The 16,576-nt window shown below is 37.1% G+C and overlaps 1 protein-coding gene across 5 annotated transcripts in view; it reads left to right on the top strand.

Annotated features, from left to right (window-relative positions):
* Frmpd4 (FERM and PDZ domain containing 4) overlaps positions 1-16,576 on the top strand; it is a 975,050-nt gene that overhangs the window by 945,649 nt on the left and 12,825 nt on the right. For 4 of the 5 annotated variants that reach the window (XM_047537129.1, XM_047537128.1, XM_047537132.1 and 1 more), the window contains 6 exons: positions 1,160-1,291; positions 3,349-3,468; positions 9,282-9,418; positions 12,816-12,942; positions 15,439-15,528; positions 16,103-16,285. In XM_047537129.1, coding sequence (XP_047393085.1) covers positions 1,160-1,291; positions 3,349-3,468; positions 9,282-9,418; positions 12,816-12,942; positions 15,439-15,528; positions 16,103-16,285 — 789 coding nt within the window. The remainder of the gene's footprint in view (positions 1-1,159; positions 1,292-3,348; positions 3,469-9,281; positions 9,419-12,815; positions 12,943-15,438; positions 15,529-16,102; positions 16,286-16,576) is intronic. The other variant, XM_047537130.1, reaches the window with a different exon arrangement.

Raw genomic sequence — 16,576 nt, forward strand, 5'->3', positions numbered from 1 at the left:
AAGAGGAATTATTTTCTACCAAGTACATGAAAAAAATAAAGATTGAGACGATTCACTTTGCATTGCAGGAAATGTGTATATATTTGTATATGGAACACTTTTCAGATGATAAATGTTTAATTCTACAAATGATTACTGACAAAACTTGTTCATTCCACCTTCCCCGCAGATGTAAAATAAATATACATAGTTATGGTGCCCTGACTCTGTGCCAAATGGTGTTTTAATAAATGTGTTCTACATATAAACTCATTTAATTCTTATAATCCATTCCAAGGCAGGCATTATTTCTCATCCCCAGTTTACATATAGGAAACCTAAGATACTTAGAAATTAAAGAACTTGTCCAATGATGCACAACTAGTAAGAAGTAGAGGGTTGGGGTTGTGGCTCAGTGGTAGAGTGTTTGCCTAGCATGTGTGAGGCACTGAGTTTGAGTCTCAGTACCACATATAAATAAATGAATAAAATAAAGGTCTATCCACATCTGAAAAAATATTTTTTTAAAAAAAGTAGAGCTTGGATTAGAAACCAGACTCTCCAGAGTCTATTTTCCTCACCCTTCCCATATTCCTATACAGAAAGGTAGACCATGTGCCAGCAAGCTCATTGTATAAAGGGCCATATAACAAATATTTCAGGCTTCATGGGCCATTTCTCAACTCTGTTGATGAAGCATGTGAAAGCAGCCATAGATAACAAAGAAATTGGCATGACTGTGTTCCACTAAAACTTTATTTACAAAAATAGGTAGTAGATTTAGAATGCAGGCCATAGTTTGCCAACCCCTGTAGTAGACCACTTTCAAAGCTGCTTTAATCACTACCTCATATAGAAGGAGATTTGAACTAATTACATGACACCATCTGTTGACAACCTTTCAAATTTAGACCTGACATTGTAGGTAAGCTCCTTCTGTAGCTATGTACCTCTCTGTCTTGAACTCCATAAAGATATGGGGTGCTTGGGAGGCCAGGAAAAGGCTAAGAGAAGGAAGGCCTTATTTTTATACTTTTTTTGAAGCATTAAATTTCAGAATCAACCAAAGATATGCAATTTCAATATGTAAAGTCTAAATGTGTAACACTTTCCAGTCATGATAGACTCTAAAAACGCACCTTTAATTTTGATCTCTTTATGTCATGGTTTCCTCTATAAGGATGTCATCTTAACCCTTCAAGAGAAGCTCTCCATCAAAGGCATTGAGCATTTTTCCCTCATGCTGGAGCAGAGAACAGAAGGGGCTGGCACCAAGCTGCTCTTGCTTCATGAACAGGAGACACTTACTCAGGTCTGTTAAAGTATACCCTCAAGTGTTGATGTTACTGGTAAGAGCAGAGCCCAGTTTGCAGTCCCAGAATGTCCCTTCCTTTAATACTTTCAATGTAGTAATAGCATCCCTTGTTCTCACTGAAGGAACCACTGGCATTCAGAATGCATTTTACACCTCAGGAAGTATGATTCTCTTTTTGTCAATCTTTCATAGACCATCAGTTGGTCTTCCAAACAGATTCATCAAAGACTCAGCAGCTACTAGTTGAGAATATAGCTCTGTAGGATTACATTTTACATTATTGCAATGACTTGTTCACCTGTTTTGATCATTGATCTCTTGAAATTATTAAAAAGAAGTGGTTTCTGAGATTATGTAAATGAAGTGAAAATCACATTTAGTTGTTTTAAATTCTGGATACATAATTAAAATTGTTTTGGGAGACCTAAAATCTCTGCCCCAGTCCTGCCCGCTATAAATATGGGATGTATCAATGTGTCCCAGTTCCTAGTTACCAAGATGCAACCCCCATCTGTTCTCTGGGGAGACAAGCAGGCTGCTTGGCTGCTGAATTCAGCATAGCATCCTCATTTGTCTTGTAATTCCACACGAAAGGAGTCTTTGTTGAATATCTAAGGAATCTCACAAATTCCTCTTACTTGTGAGAATTCAGTGATAATGGAACTTTAGAGAGAGTTAATGAAAGGATACCAGGAGCTGAAGCACCAAGATACCACCAGATGGATGGATGGGCAAAAAATGCCATCACACTAAAGTGCTTCTTGCTTGTGTCAAAATTAAAAACTGGTGTCCTATACATTGGATCCTGCAAATAATTCCTGATTCTCTTAACTCGGTCCAATTGAATGTAATGAATTGGGAAGTTGCCATTTGTGTTGATTTATATTTCTCTTCAAAACTTGACCTACTATTTCTATCAGATTTAAATCAACCTCTACATATATTAAATCATTTCTAATGACTGTTTACTATCTCAACCTATGCCAAAGCACTCTTGAAAATTGAATTATTTTGTGCATTAATATGAGGTAATAACCCCTGTTATAGAGAATCCCTCAATTGGAAGCTCAGCATCTACATCTGAGTTTGGAGTGCATGTGGTTTATTTGGAAGGAGATCTTGGGAAATCCTGGAGGAGGAATGAGGGAGGGGATGGAAGCAATTGGGAAGTCAATAAGGACTATAATATCAAGCCAGTTTCCCCTGCAGACAACTAGAGCTCACTCCAACTGAGGAACTATGGGAGAGAGTGTAAAATACACATCAGAAGTATCCCATCCAGTGGGTGAGGTAGCTGGGGCATTTTTCCACCACTACATGGTCTGATATTGATGACAAGCTGCATCTGAGGAGAGTTACTCCCTGGTTATTCAGGTTTGCCCTGTGCTATCAGATGGTCACAGGTATTTGCAGCTAATAGCTTTAGCCTGTAGCAGTAAGTTACAAGGGAATGTGGACAGTCAGTTAGTATGAGTCTAATGAAAACCCCACAACTTTATCTTACAATTTATACCTTCTCTACTTATGTCTACTACAAAGGCTTCATGGAATGTGTCACGCTGATTTATTGAACAAAGATTCTTTAAAAGTCTCTTCTTGTTCTAGGTAACCAAAACTTAAGAAAATTTATTTAGATATCCTGAAACAAACCAGTTATGTATCTTTGAAATAAATGTTATGCAATTATTGCAATTTCTGAGCAGGGTAAAATTTGGTTTAATGTAAATATTTGTATGAAGTCTTATGATCCTACAAAGGGCTATCTTTTCTCCTATCTTTACCTGTTTACCCCCTCATGTACTGGGCTTTCCTAGGATCAGTTCTTTAATAAGTCCCTTGCATAGAAGCCCTCATCTCCAAGCCTGCTTCTGCGAAACTCAACCTAAATAACAAGGTAAGATGCAGTTTTAGGGCATAAGTATTCATGATAAATACTAAAAGAACTTTATTTCTTTCCCTGGTGTAGAAAGAAAGTTAACTTTGCTCTCCTCTGTCCCTCAGCCATCTCTCAGATGGCGCTGAAAGGTTCTTGTGTGATGGGTTTACTCTTCCAGGTGACACAGAGGCCCAGTTCCCATAAGATGAGGTGTCTTTTCCGAATTAGCTTTGTCCCAAAGGATCCAATTGACCTGTTAAGGAGAGATCCAGTTGCTTTTGAGTATCTCTATGTTCAGGTATGTGAAAATTTTAACATGTTTTATATGAAGGTTGTGGGATAAATTAACTTTTTACCCCTGAGTTTTGGGGGGAATCTTTTCTTCTTTGTCCCCATCCTAAATTCAATTAATTATAAAGCAATTATGTGGTGATACTTTATTTTTACATTTGATTTTGAAATAATTTCATATTTACAAAAAAGTTGTAAAAGTAGTTACCTACTCCTTCCACTCAAGTTCACTGATGATTAATATTTTATCATATTTATCATATTTATTAATATTTTATCATATTTATGGATATATGTTCCCTGTCTTTCTTTCCATAGGAATATACACATACATGTTTTTTCTAAATCACATGAAATGTAAATACCAAAATCAAGTGTTTACACCTACATACAGTATGTATTTTCTAGTAACCTGAATGTTTTCTTATATGATCATTGTACAATTCACAAAATCAAGAAATTTAACATTGATGTTATTTCCATTATCTCATCTGTAGTCCATATCCAAATTATGCCTATTATTCCACAAATGTTCTTTATATCAATTTTTATCTGAAACAGAATGCACAGCAGGATCTCATTTTGCATCTAGTTGTCATTTCTCTCTAGTCTCCCTATATCTGGAACATCACTTAGCCATTCTTTGACTTTAGGACCTTGAGAGTCTTGAGGTGTACTCATCAGATATTTTGTAGAAATCTCTCAATTTTGGTTTCTCTGATGTTTTCTTATGATTATATTGAGGTTATACATTTTGGAAAGAACAAGATGAGTGACTTTGTGTCCTCCTCAATGTATCACATCAGGAAGCATATGATGGTGATTTATCCCCTTATTAGCAAGGCTAATTTTAACTCTCAGGTGGTATTTTAAAAATTTATCCTCCCCAAAGTTACTACTTTTTCTTTTGTAATTAATAAGTAATTTGTGGAGTCACTTTGCAACTCTCTTATTATTCTGTATCTCATCAAATTCTTACCCACCATTTTAGTATTAATTTATAATTCTTCCTTGAAGCTATTATTATTATCATGGTAGAAAATGATATGTCTAATTCTATGATTTCTTCTTCACCTATTAATTTGCATGATATGCTAAGAAATAGTTATCCCTTCTCTTTTATTTACATATCTACTCATGCACTTATTTGGTGCTTAGATTGTTCTGAAATATTGTGATATTTATTATACTGGATTATTAATTTTCAGGTAATAAAATTTTAAGAGAATCATATCCTTTATAGACTATCTATCTGATATTTGATTCTAGGATATAATTTTCCCAAAAGCAGCTGGTACAGTTTGTCCCAAAAGAAATGTATTCAATTTACTATTTAGGAGATGAACCTATACTTTTCTATAACAGCATCCTATTACTCTCACTTAAATTTCTAATAAGAAACAAACATTTGTTAATTCTTAGTAGTTGATATACTAGTATTGGATTTATTTCAAAGCTTTTGTAATCCTCAAACATTGGATAGGAAAAAAAGGGAGATAGAACATAGAAGAGAGATATAGACAAGATAGATATTGGAAGTTAGAAATGGTGACATAAAGTGACAATAAGCCCTAGAGATCAGAAATTGTGTCAGAGAAAAAAGTAGAACATATGAGAACATTCTAGCAGATGGGGAGCCCTCGGGGAAAGGCCAAACTTTCGCCACTTCAGTGGTCTTTGGAAGAGACTGTGGTATTTACAGCTCAATAAGATGATTGATATTCATGAAGATAACCCTGAACCATTAGAAAACATCAAATCCTGTTCAGTTCATACTCTGTTTATCAAGGGAAAAAAATGTGTAATGTGTTTTCCACTCCAAACAGTGAGATTGTCATGTTTTGAGTGTTTAAAATGTTAAACTAGGTCACCTGGACCCTTTATTTGTCAACGATGTTCCCTACCCCAACAGGTCAGGGAACCCAGACATGACAGCAAGAAACAAAGCCTGAGTCTCCGCTAATCTGTTACTGCATCTTTCCCCATATCCCTGCTGAGAACCAACCCAGGGCTCAACCAAAGCAGCTAAGACTACATGCTTCATTTATTAGCTCATTATTTGCAAATAAGAAGTTACAGGTGCCAGTCACACCATAGCTGTAGACAAATACATTTGGTGATTGTTTTCTATAATTATATATGCACTCAATTGCAGGATGATGCTTTAAATTCATTTGACTCTACTTCTGTTCAAACATAACAAGTGCATTATTACATTTATGAAAGAATAACATGCTTGTGTTTGTCTCAGGAAGGGGAGACCTCTTAAGTAGACAAGGAGAATCTTAAACCTAATTTAAGATGTGTTTGCTCAAATATAATGCATGGAGATCTTTCTTACTCAAAAGACACATCTTTTATACCTGTGGGACTAGCCTCAGAATGGGAAAAGTTGTCTGGAGATCTTACCTAGGGACTAGTAGTAAAAGACTAATGTTTCTGCTTTCCTGCCTTTGGTGCTGTGTAGGTGGTGGATTAGCTACCTCTTGAAGGAGTAGCCAGCAGGGGAGATGGATAATCATATATGGTAGGCAATAGAGACCACAATAAAGCTGTTATCATCTTATATATCCTCCACTGAGAATAGGAAATGAAATTTTCTTTGCCTCAGACTCTCTATGTTGAAATGCTCATATCACAGAACGTGTGGTGTATCTAAAATAACATATCTGTCTGATATAAGAAAACAGGTCTGCAAAGTGGTGCCTGAGTGATGGTGATTTTAAGACACTAAAAGGGTGCAATGAAATTAACCTAGAGAATTAAAAAATAAGCAGAAACAATATATATCACTATATAAAAATAAACAAAATCACTTTTACTTAGCCGGCTCCTAACAAGGACAGTCACCATTGACTAGATGAGGCATGATGATGAAAACAGATTTAGAGTGATGATATCTATTAATGTCCTAGTTATTAATGGCCCTTGCAGCCCTTTACAGATTTTAGCATATATATATATATATATATATACACCCACACATACACACACAGATATATATATATATTAGCATATACAAATCAACAGTAAATTCTATTAATCTGGATTATTCTAATTCATAATTATGATAGGCTATGCTGACATTTTCCTGTCTTCTATGTATTAAGAAAAAGATTGCTACACCAATTAGTAAACAAGATGTGACTTAAGAGACTCCAAAATGTTTTCAAATACTTTAGAAGTATTGGCTTATTTTTAAAACCTTAAGTTAATTACAGATGAACATTTCATAGATCAAAAGACCTCACTTGTGCCATTCACTTGTGTAACTATTTTAAGTAATATACTTAAGAGTAATAAAAGAATGATTAATATATATATATATACATATATATAATTCAGATTTCACAATAATTCTCAAGGAACCCTCTGAACTATTTATATAATTGACAAACTGCCTTGTGAAAAAAAAATTTACCCAGAAGTCTGGTTAAATACAGGGTAAAACAAGGATGGGAAAAATGGTTCCAGTCACAACTCTTAAGAAAAGTAATAGTGATGAATCATCTTTATAAAGCATGTTCCACTTTATTAAACAGCCTCACAGTCATCATGAAAGTCTTGTGATTCAATTATTAATTCTAAAGTTAGTTGTTGTGAGAGTTTAATAATTTTTCACATAAGAAAATTGACACTCAAGAGAAATGAAATGCCATTTCCAAGGTCATTTGATTAGTAGCTGACAAAGTCTGGCATCAAACCTGAGATTTTGTCTCTGAATTCTGTGCAAAAATCATCTGTTTTAAATCCATTATGTAATAGCAGTCATTGAAGAAGTGATTTATCAAAATGGTTTATAAAAAAAAATGAATTCTTCAGGCACCTGGCACTGTGCACCAAGTAGTTTCCTTCCTCCTATCCTTCATGGGACTCTATAAAATGACCCTATCGAGGTTGTTACTCCCTTGGATCCCATAGGGACAATCCTGAGCATTTGGAAATAATTGGTAAACCAAATCTAGCGAAACAAAATGGCAGCCATGTGTGGTGGTAGATGCCTGTAATCACAGCAGCTTGGGAGGCTGAGGCAGGAGGATTGCAAGTTCAAGGCCAGCCTCAACAACTTAGCAAGGACTTAAGCAGTTTAGCAAGACCCTGCCTCAAAACATAAAACAGGCTAGGGATATGGTTCAGTGGTTAAGCACCCTTGGATTCAATCCCTAGTACAAAAGAAAAAAAAATGGCAGCCTGGGATTGCTTTCAGAGACTTCCCTAACTAAGACTCCCTAGCTTCTACCTAGTGACAGAACTACTTCCAACAAGGGGTCTCCTGTATTCCAGGTAGCTTTAAGATTTTATCTGGAAACAAAGGTCAAAGAGCACACTAGGGATGGAAAGGTAAGAAAATGTGGATTCACTCTTAGCAGTGAAGCAACAGGCCAGAAGACATGCATCCATCACAGGTGGATAGAATATGCATCATATAGTGCCAACACAGCATGTGTTAAGTATGCAAAGTGTCAAAATTGTATGCAGAAGCCAAAGAGTGGTACATGTTCTCATTTTAGTAAAATCAAAATATGAAGTGATTATAAATGTGCTTCTCTTGGAGAGGAGGCAAACAAATCCTGACATAGGTTTCCATTTGAAGTCTTCTTGGGACAAAGCAAAGAATAAAGAAAAGAGGAATGTTAAGAAAAAGGCTAAATGTATTCTCTAGACCAAGAACTCAGTTTTCCATAACAAAAATAAGTAAACATACATGCAAATCATTCTTAAGCAATGCTGTGCTTCAGTCAACATTTAGCTTACTGCTTTGCTCCTAACAAGTGAGAACCCTACTCTAAGATCAAACTCTTGTGGTCTGCAGGACTTTGCACTTTATAACACATTCTCGGCCACTCTTTAATTTGATCTTTACAACAGATGCTGTGAGTTAAGTGTTCTCCATTTTACAGGTGTACAAACTAATGTCTGAGGATGTGGAATGAGTGCCACAGAGTTACACATTTGAAGGAGCGGGACATTCAAATGAATGGAGGATTTGAATAGCTGACCTTTAGAGTGTGCTCCCATGAGGCAGTGGTGTGAATCCCCATTACACAGATGAGTTAACTGAAACCATAGGTGTACAGGCTAATGAGGCAAGGTTTCACACACAGGTAGCCATTGGCAAAGCCAGGACTGCAGAACAGTTGGGTGGAAGTCCAGAGCTGCCACATCTAATCACCTTACTAATTCTGCCTCCCTGAAGCTGCTCTAGATTGTCAGGAAGAGGGAGGGGCAGAGAGGAATGCTGTTGGTGACAATAGTTAACCTGTAAGAGTGTTTACAGCTTACCAGCTACAGTACTGTTGACTTTACATTAACTCAGTTAATACTCAGCACAACCCTGTGACTATTGGTGCTTCCCCCACTCCATTTATAAAAGGGGAAACGAAGGCACTGACAAATAAGGAACTTGCCCAAGTTCACATCCCCTAGGAAATGGAGGAACAAGTTAGGAACCTAGGATTCCAATTCTTACAGTCTAACTCCAAAAACCAATTATGCTATCAATGCTTCTCGTTTTCAGTGGCAGCACCTGCATTTGGAAATTTCATTCCTAAATTCCTAATTATTTTTACAAAAAGCTAAATATTTAAATAACAGCTTGTCGATGAATGTTAATGTTTTGTATGGTCTCTGTGTTTGTGCGTGCAGTTAAATACTGACGCGGTTCCAAGCAGCACGGTGGAAATGTTTCCACTTTTAGCTTCCTCGCCTTTGAAGTGAAGGTTGAAAACGTTGGGGAAAATGCGTGTCACCTGTTCCTCTAAGGCAAAGCGGGGCGGCCCATTCTCTGACGAGCTGCGCCCTCTGCTGGTCTCTTCGCAGAGCTGTAACGATGTGGTTCAGGAGCGATTTGGGCCGGAGCTGAAATACGACATAGCCCTGCGGCTGGCCGCCTTACAAATGTACATCGCAACCGTTACCACCAGGCAGACGCAGAAAATCTCGCTCAAATACATCGAGTAAGTGTTGGCTCTCAGCGTCATTTCAGAGACAGAGATGCTGCCTCCTTAACTCCTCACTGTATTTTTGATCTTTATTTCCAAAATTGATCTTGCTTGTAGCAGAGCATTTGTTAACCAGAGGCAAAATGTATGAATATCATGTCCCTTGTGTGGTGGAAGAAATCCATTTCTTACATAATTCACCTTTAGAAATTGTAGTTAAAATAAGGGTCATATTTAAAATGAAGTGTACATTTTTAAGTTCCTAAAAGGTTTGGGTTCCAAGCCAAGCTTTAGTCTCAGTGCCTTTCAGGCACCAACTTGTTTAATTTTCACAATGTCCCTCTGAGAGCAGTGGGATTTTAGCTTCATTTTACAGATGAGCAAACTGGAAGCATAGAATGATTAGGTAACTTGCCCAAATCACAGGGTCATTTACTGGAAGGGGCAGGGTTTGACCAAATGCAGAGGAAGCCCTTATTGTGCTACAGTTTGCATGATGGGCCAAGGTACCTGTGTTTGCAAAGTGTCTGCATAGGCCGAGATCACTTGAGATGGTCAAAATGCAGTATCAAAGTAATGCCACAATCAGGAAGCATGGTACTTGTAATGAAAACTAAAGTGGTTGGAAAGGATGACACAAATAATCTTTACTTTGTGAATCACATCTTGTTTGGAAACTAAATGCATTCTCTTGCCGAATCTGCCATTCAACTGCTTCTGTAGACTTCTTTGGCCAGGGAAGATCCCTTCATCTTAGAAAAAAGACAGTATTTGTTGCCTTCAGTTGATGAGTCTAATTAAGGGAGTCTATTTAAGGGTCATTCTTTAAAAGAGAGGGCTATGATCCCCTGGAGGTGATTCAGAAGCCTAAATCAACCTCGACTTACTTCATGCTGGCAGTTCTTTATGCTAAGAAACTGGAACACTCATATTTCAGAGTTCATGACCAGGCTGAAGGCACATCTTCATGTAATGCTTAATGTTGCCTTGAATTTCTCCCCATCCCCACCTCCAAGAGATGTGCAAACTAACAATAATATCACCTTCCAAAGAAACCTCCCATGGGCTGCCTATAAAATAACATGATGCCAGGTTAACCCACCTGGGGGAAAAAATGACTTTTCTCATGAACCTGTGTTGGAAAGTATTTGAACTCCAATTTGCTGTCTTCACTGCTACTGTTCTGGCAACTCTCAATTCACCCATTGATGCCTGGGAACAATCTCTCAAATGCAGTTGGAGTCTCAATCCACTCCTCCCAGATGGTTTCTCTCTTTTTCCCTTGCCATGCACCTGCAGTGACTGTAGCCCTAGAGAGGCACAGCTCACAGAGAGGTCTCAAACTCAGCTGGACACATTCACACCTTTTTCCACTCCCCTTTCTGAAGTTCTTAGAGACGAATGAAACTGGCTGCCATTTGAAAAGATGACCCGCACAACCTGAGCAGATCTTCAGACAATTAAGATGCATTTCTGTTTCTACTCTCTTGTATCCACATTTTCCCAGGTTGAACATTGTACAGTCAAAAACCTCTCAGAGGTAGCTAGCTTGACTAAGAAACTTGCAGAGTCTATAATAATGTCATCATCAATTCCTTCACCCAACAAATATTCATTGAGCATCAAGGAACTTCTGGTCTAATTATAAAGTAAAGATAGGAAAAGTAGTTATTTAAAATAATAATTCCAGGCTGGGGACATAGCTTAGTGGTAGAGTGCTTGTCTAGCATGGATGAAGCCTGAGTTTCATCCCCAGTACCAAAATAAATCAATAATTAATTAGTGATAAATGTAGAACTAAAAGGTCACCCACAAAAGTGCCAATAATGGATTAAAATAATAAGTACAAGTTGAGGAAGAGGAAGAAAATATACTAATCACAAAAAAATGCATCTTTAGCAAAGAGCATGAATGGTCAACTGGGGGAAGTTTATCTTTTTTCTATTTTTATTCATTCTTTTTAGTTATACATGACAATAAAATATATTATGCCATAATTCTAAAAGCATGGAATGCAACCTGTTCCAGTGCAGTCCCGAATATTTCCCTTCCCCTTCCTTCACTCTAATCTACTGATCTTTCTGCTGTTTCCTTACAGTGTTTTAAACTAGTGTCTTATTAATGTACATGAGGATGAGATTCACTGTGGTATATTCATATATGTACATATGAAAGTAAGGTCAGTTTCATTCCACTCATTTTTCCTATCCCATTCCTTTCTTCCCTTCATTCCCCCTTGTCTACACCTCTGAGCTTATTCTATTCTATGTTTTTATCCCCCCTTATTTTGAATCAGCTTCTGCATATCAGAGAAAACATTCAACCTTTGATTTTGGGGACTAGTTTATTTCACTTAGGATGATAGTCTCCAGTTCCATTCATTTACCATCAAAGACCATAAAGTCATTCTTATAGCTGAGTAATATTCCATTGTGCATATATCCCACATTTTCTTTATCCATTCACCTGTGGAAGGGCACCTAGGTTGGCTCCATGTGAATTAACCTGCTATGAATATTGGAGTGACTGTGTCATTGTGGTATGCTGAATTCTTCTTACCCTTCTTGGGAGAAGAACTGGAAAAGGAGAAATACCAGAATCTTCTTGTAGGTCTTCATAATTTAGATGACACTGGTTGGGCCTACAAACAATCAGCATAGATTTCTAAGCATTCAAATATGGAACCTTCTTAGAAGAGTGTTTTAGTCATTGCTGGGGAAATGGGCTTTTGGTCAAAAATATATTTACCCAGTCCTATGTGGTTTTAGCCTTATATATTCATACCTTTGATAGATGCACACTTCCTTTCAGTACAGACAAACTCTAGGGTCATAATATGTCCCCCATAAGAGATGTTGATGGAAGGAGTTACACATGAATTGACTGGGGCAAAAGAGATCTGTGAGTTCCTAGAAAAAGAGCCACTGAAGGGAGAATGACAAAGAAGATGGTTTCGGGGCATGAAGAAGTTGCATCCATCCTTCTAACATAAGAGAGAGAGAGAGAGAGAGAGAGAGAGAGAGAGAGAGAGAGAGAGAGAGAGAGAAACAAAATGTGGGCAGACAGGGAGGTATGATAATGGAAATAAACAAAGAGATGAAACAGATGTTGAAAAGATAAATTCACATACATGAATGAATCTCAGAGACTAAGAAATGGGTTGGACAAAATGCCTCTTCAATTTCCATTAGTCCCCATATACCTCATTAGCATCCTTTTGGAGAGTAAGGAATTTTTTTTAATGAAAACATATGTATTAATGGTTAAATGATATGTTTCTTGGGTGTAAATTAAAAGTCGCTTCCCCACCTTGCCAAGAGTTCATTTGTTCCAACAAACATCAGAGTGCCATTTTGTCTTAGATAACTAATCATCACAAGAATGTGAAATTAAAAATATGCTTTTCTTGCAGGAAAGAATGGGGATTAGAGACTTTTCTTCCCTCTGCTGTGCTGCAAAGCATGAAAGAGAAGAACATAAAGAAAGCACTTTCACACCTTGTCAAAGCAAATCAAAACTTGGTACCACCGGGTAAAAAGGTATCACATTTGCATCTTAATAGAAAATAGATTTTGAAGAGGGAGGCTTGCATGCATTTTTAAAAATGTTTAAAATTAGACCATGAATAAAATACTTAGCACCATATTTTCAGAAGGTGGTAACACCTATAACTTTTAAAAATCATTAACATATTTCTAAGACTAATGAAAAATAAATATCCTTAGGGAAACTTATCTTTTCTTACAAATTAGAAATTCCTTATTGTACGAGGTATGTACATTCATGAGCCTACCTTGTATGGCTTCTGAGACCTTGTGATTAGACAATAGAACTGCAAGAAAATTCTACATTTCCATAGCATTCTTGCTTACCATTCAGACCAACTTAAATGCATAGCAGTTGGCAAGGGGCCCTGCAGGCAAGATCTACCTTAATTAAACCTGGGTATATCTACTATAACACTTTTGACATTTGGTAACAGTTCATCCTTTGTTGAAGGGGAAGGAAGCTGTCCTGGACATTGTGGTCTCTACCTACAAGTTGCCAGTTTTACCCCTCCCCTAATTATGACCAATAAAAATGTCTCTGTACATTGCCAGATGTGCCCTGGGGAACAAAATCACCCCTACTGACAACCATTGGATTAAATCCTACTTTTAGAGGAAAAATAAAATTATTTCTGTCACTAGTCATTAGTGTTGAAATCTTGCTATTTGTTTTTATTAAGTAGGAGAAACAAAGATGACATTTAAAAATATACTGTTGGTCAGAAAAGAAAGGTATGGTTTATAAATAATAAAAAGCAAATGATTCCAATAACCACAAAGAGAAGGAGACTTGAATTACTAGATCTATAAAATAGGAAGCAGACTAACAATCTAAGAATACTTTCCAATTGATAATGGCTATGGAAACTTGTATGACTCTAATGTACATCACTGTCCATGTGGGTAATTCTTTGGTCTTAGTATCAGATTCTAAGCCATTTTGCCAGTTAAGGCACATTATTTCTATTCCTTTGTCCTTGCCCCATAACATTTTTTTAATATATAACCAGGTTCAACACACTCTCAGCCTCCTTTAACTTACTTCCCAGTTCATGAGAGAATGCTTTTTTCCCATTACAGTGAGCATTCAGCTTTAGGAATATAGTGGAATGCCATGGGTCAAGATATTTTTTTTAAAATTTCAGTTCTGATTTGCCCAAAGCTAATTTCTATTAATTGACTTGATGTGGTTTTTATGAAGCCTGACCCATTTGTCTAATAATAATTTAGGAACTACACTAAGTTCTATTTATATATGTATCACTGTCCTTCTATAAAGGTAAGCTTTTCTAGAGCTAGTAACTTGCTCTCAATATTTGCAAAACATGTCGGGTTTTTGTATGAAGTAAGATGAGTGAGCCAGGAACAGTGGCACATGCTTGTAATCTCAGTTACTTGAGAGGCTGATGCAAGAGGATAACAAGTTAGAGGTCAGTCTCTGCAACTTAGCAAGACCCTGTCTCAAAAATCAAAATTTTTAAAGGACTGGGAATGTACTTCAGTGGCGAGCATTTCCCTAGCATATGTAAGTCCCTGAGTTCAATCCCCAGTACCACAAAATAATAGTGATGATAATAATGATAATAATGAATGGCACTAAATAACAATTACATAAAGGATAGTACCTTTAAGCATAGTTAACAGATGAGTCAGCAAGTCATGTGTGATTAAAAACAGAATTTTATAATCATTGCTACTGAAAGATCATCTAAGCCTTGTTGGAAAATTTCACACTTAATAAACATTCCTGACACATTCAGTATGAAACATGGACATGTTCTTAATCAAAATACTTTTTTTAATGATGTGGGAGCCTACATTAAGTCTTTATAAACTTTATCTGGATAAAATTTTATTTGTAACTCATTCATGAAACTCAACAGATTCTCACAGTTGAATTAATAAAACAAGTACTTATATAGCAAGTTCAAACATTTCCACAATGATTGGAACTCACAAAGGTTATTTTCCCTGTAAATCTGCAAAGGCCAGAAGAAACTTGAGAGGGAAGGTGTAAGAGCCTGTTTCAAAGGCTCTGCATAGATTTCAGGTGCGTATTCGAAACAGTTCCCACAAACCACGTACAGGTGAGTCTCCTGTGCTGTGGGAGAATTTGTGTTCAACCCACCTGTGTCCCTAGTTGCAATTGGAAAGCACCACTTGTCTCTTGAAACTTCCCAATGGGCAGATGTTTCCTTGGAACATTTTATGAACTTGTTCTCACTTGTCAAGCATCTCAGTCCACATACCCATACTTGTGAGTCCCCCATGAATTTCTCTCAGATGAATTAAGATTTGAATCTTGATGTCATGTTGCAGTCTATCATCAGGAAATCAAATACGTAGCAATTTACTTTCCTTCCTAATGAGGGGTCTCATCACAATCCATCTCCCCAGCAATAAGTTGTCCTTCCAGTTTCTCCCTTGTTTCCAGTGGGTCTTTAGCCCCAATAGAATCGACAAGTTAGCTTTCTTTTCTCTCTTCAGCTCTCTGCACTTCAAGCCAAGGTTCACTATCTCAAGTTCCTCAGTGACCTGAGACTGTATGGAGGCCGTGTGTTCAAGGCAACATTAGTGGTAATTTCTGTTTTCTTTCTTTTTATCAGAAGACGTGGTGGTCCATAAAATGTCACTGCAGAGACTGTCTTGAGTGAGCTGCCCCTGATGCAAAAGCAAATCAACTAGGAATCTTTTCCAGCCTTCATTTATAATTGACATCACCACAGTCTGAAAATATCTGAAAAAAAAAAAACTGTTTAACTAGATAATGCCACTACAGAATGCCCTAGAAAAAGAAATGTGAAGAAAAAGGAGAATCAAAGGACTCTAACAACGGTTGCCTTTTAAAGCATTGAGCCAGAAGTTGTTTTCACACTAAAAGAGAGAGAGAACTCTCATTTCTAAAATCCTCTTGTGATTATGAATTCATTGTGTTATGATAACATTTACTTTATATATTATTCATAATTTACCAGAGCTTCAATGTGATCATGTATCTGGTCCTTCTCATTGGATAATTTAGTACAATGTGACCCAGAAGTACTTTCTAAAGAAAATATAATCTTAATAAAAACAGGCTCTTAGGTTCAACTTTGCATAGTGCTTCAGAAAATGTGGGTTTTAAAATATTTTGTCACCGTCTCTTCTTCAGCAGGCAGAGAAGCGCTCAGAAGTGACTCTCCTGGTTGGGCCCCGGTATGGCATAAGCCACGTCATAAATACCAAAACCAATCTGGTGGCACTTTTAGCTGACTTCAGCCATGTCAACAGGATTGAAATGTTTACTGAAGAGGAGAACTTGGTGAGGGTTGAGCTCCACGTGCTAGATGTGAAGGTAAACCTTTCAAATGTTGACACGTGACCTTGGTTTGAACATCTCATTTATAATAACACTGCTGGTCTTTACAAAACAAACAAGTTAATGTGTGCAGAGCCTTAGCAATGCTATGCAGTGCAGGATAACCCACTCCACTAAGGACTGATGCTCCAGTCTTTACTGTGATTTAGAGGCAAATTGCTATACTTCTCTGGGCTTCATTTCTTCATCTATACACGAGAAAGCAAGCTATATAATTTCTAGGTTCCTCTTATTTTATACTACTGAGCCATAGGCAGAGAGTAGGGG

Source organism: Sciurus carolinensis, chromosome X (genome assembly GCF_902686445.1).
Source record: "Sciurus carolinensis chromosome X, mSciCar1.2, whole genome shotgun sequence".
Taxonomy (NCBI): Eukaryota; Metazoa; Chordata; class Mammalia; order Rodentia; family Sciuridae; genus Sciurus; species Sciurus carolinensis.